The sequence below is a fragment of the Trypanosoma equiperdum genome, assembly GCF_001457755.1.
Source record: "Trypanosoma equiperdum strain OVI genome assembly, contig: ctg_1583, whole genome shotgun sequence".
Lineage (NCBI taxonomy): Eukaryota > Euglenozoa > Kinetoplastea > Trypanosomatida > Trypanosomatidae > Trypanosoma > Trypanosoma equiperdum.
In genome coordinates this window covers 1-500 of record NW_027123597.1, presented here as the reverse complement: position 1 = coordinate 500, position 500 = coordinate 1, and the positions used below count along the sequence as shown (strand labels likewise).

Genomic DNA, 500 nt, shown 5'->3' with positions numbered 1-500 from the left:
GTTTCGCTATACAGCCTGTTTAGTGAAGGAGAATCCATTTCACTTGAAGTTGTCGAGGATGTGTATATGAGATTTGCTTCAAAGGATGTCAGGAATATTTGGAAAAATGAAGATTATTTGGTTGTAGCTGGAATACCTTCAATAGCTAATGATGAAAGATTTAGAAGGAGGAACCTACAGAGGAAAACGTGTTGGAGTTATTCTGAAGTCGCGAGGAAATCAAATAATTTTAGTGGGATGTTGCTTATAGTATATGCACTTTCACCTCATACAAATAACAATTGCGAGCTCAGAGAGATTGTTAGAGAAGAGGCAGAGTTAAATCAGGATATTATTATTTTACCTTTATGTGATGTGAACCCTACAACAAATAAGAAAGTTGGAGATGCTGGTAATTGGGGCTGGGAAGCGGAGCTCACTATGAGCAGAAAAACATATCTCTGGTTCAAATTCGCAGTTGAGATATTTAAGCCAAGTAATCCCTATATAATGAAAGCAGA

The 500-nt window shown here is 37.0% G+C and overlaps 1 pseudogene across 1 annotated transcript; it reads left to right on the top strand.

The window, feature by feature from the left end:
- On the top strand, window positions 1–441 carry TEOVI_000568400:pseudogene (annotated as a pseudogene). Its single transcript has one exon. A coding segment is annotated over exon 1 (441 nt).
- Window positions 442–500: the final 59 nt, after the last annotated feature.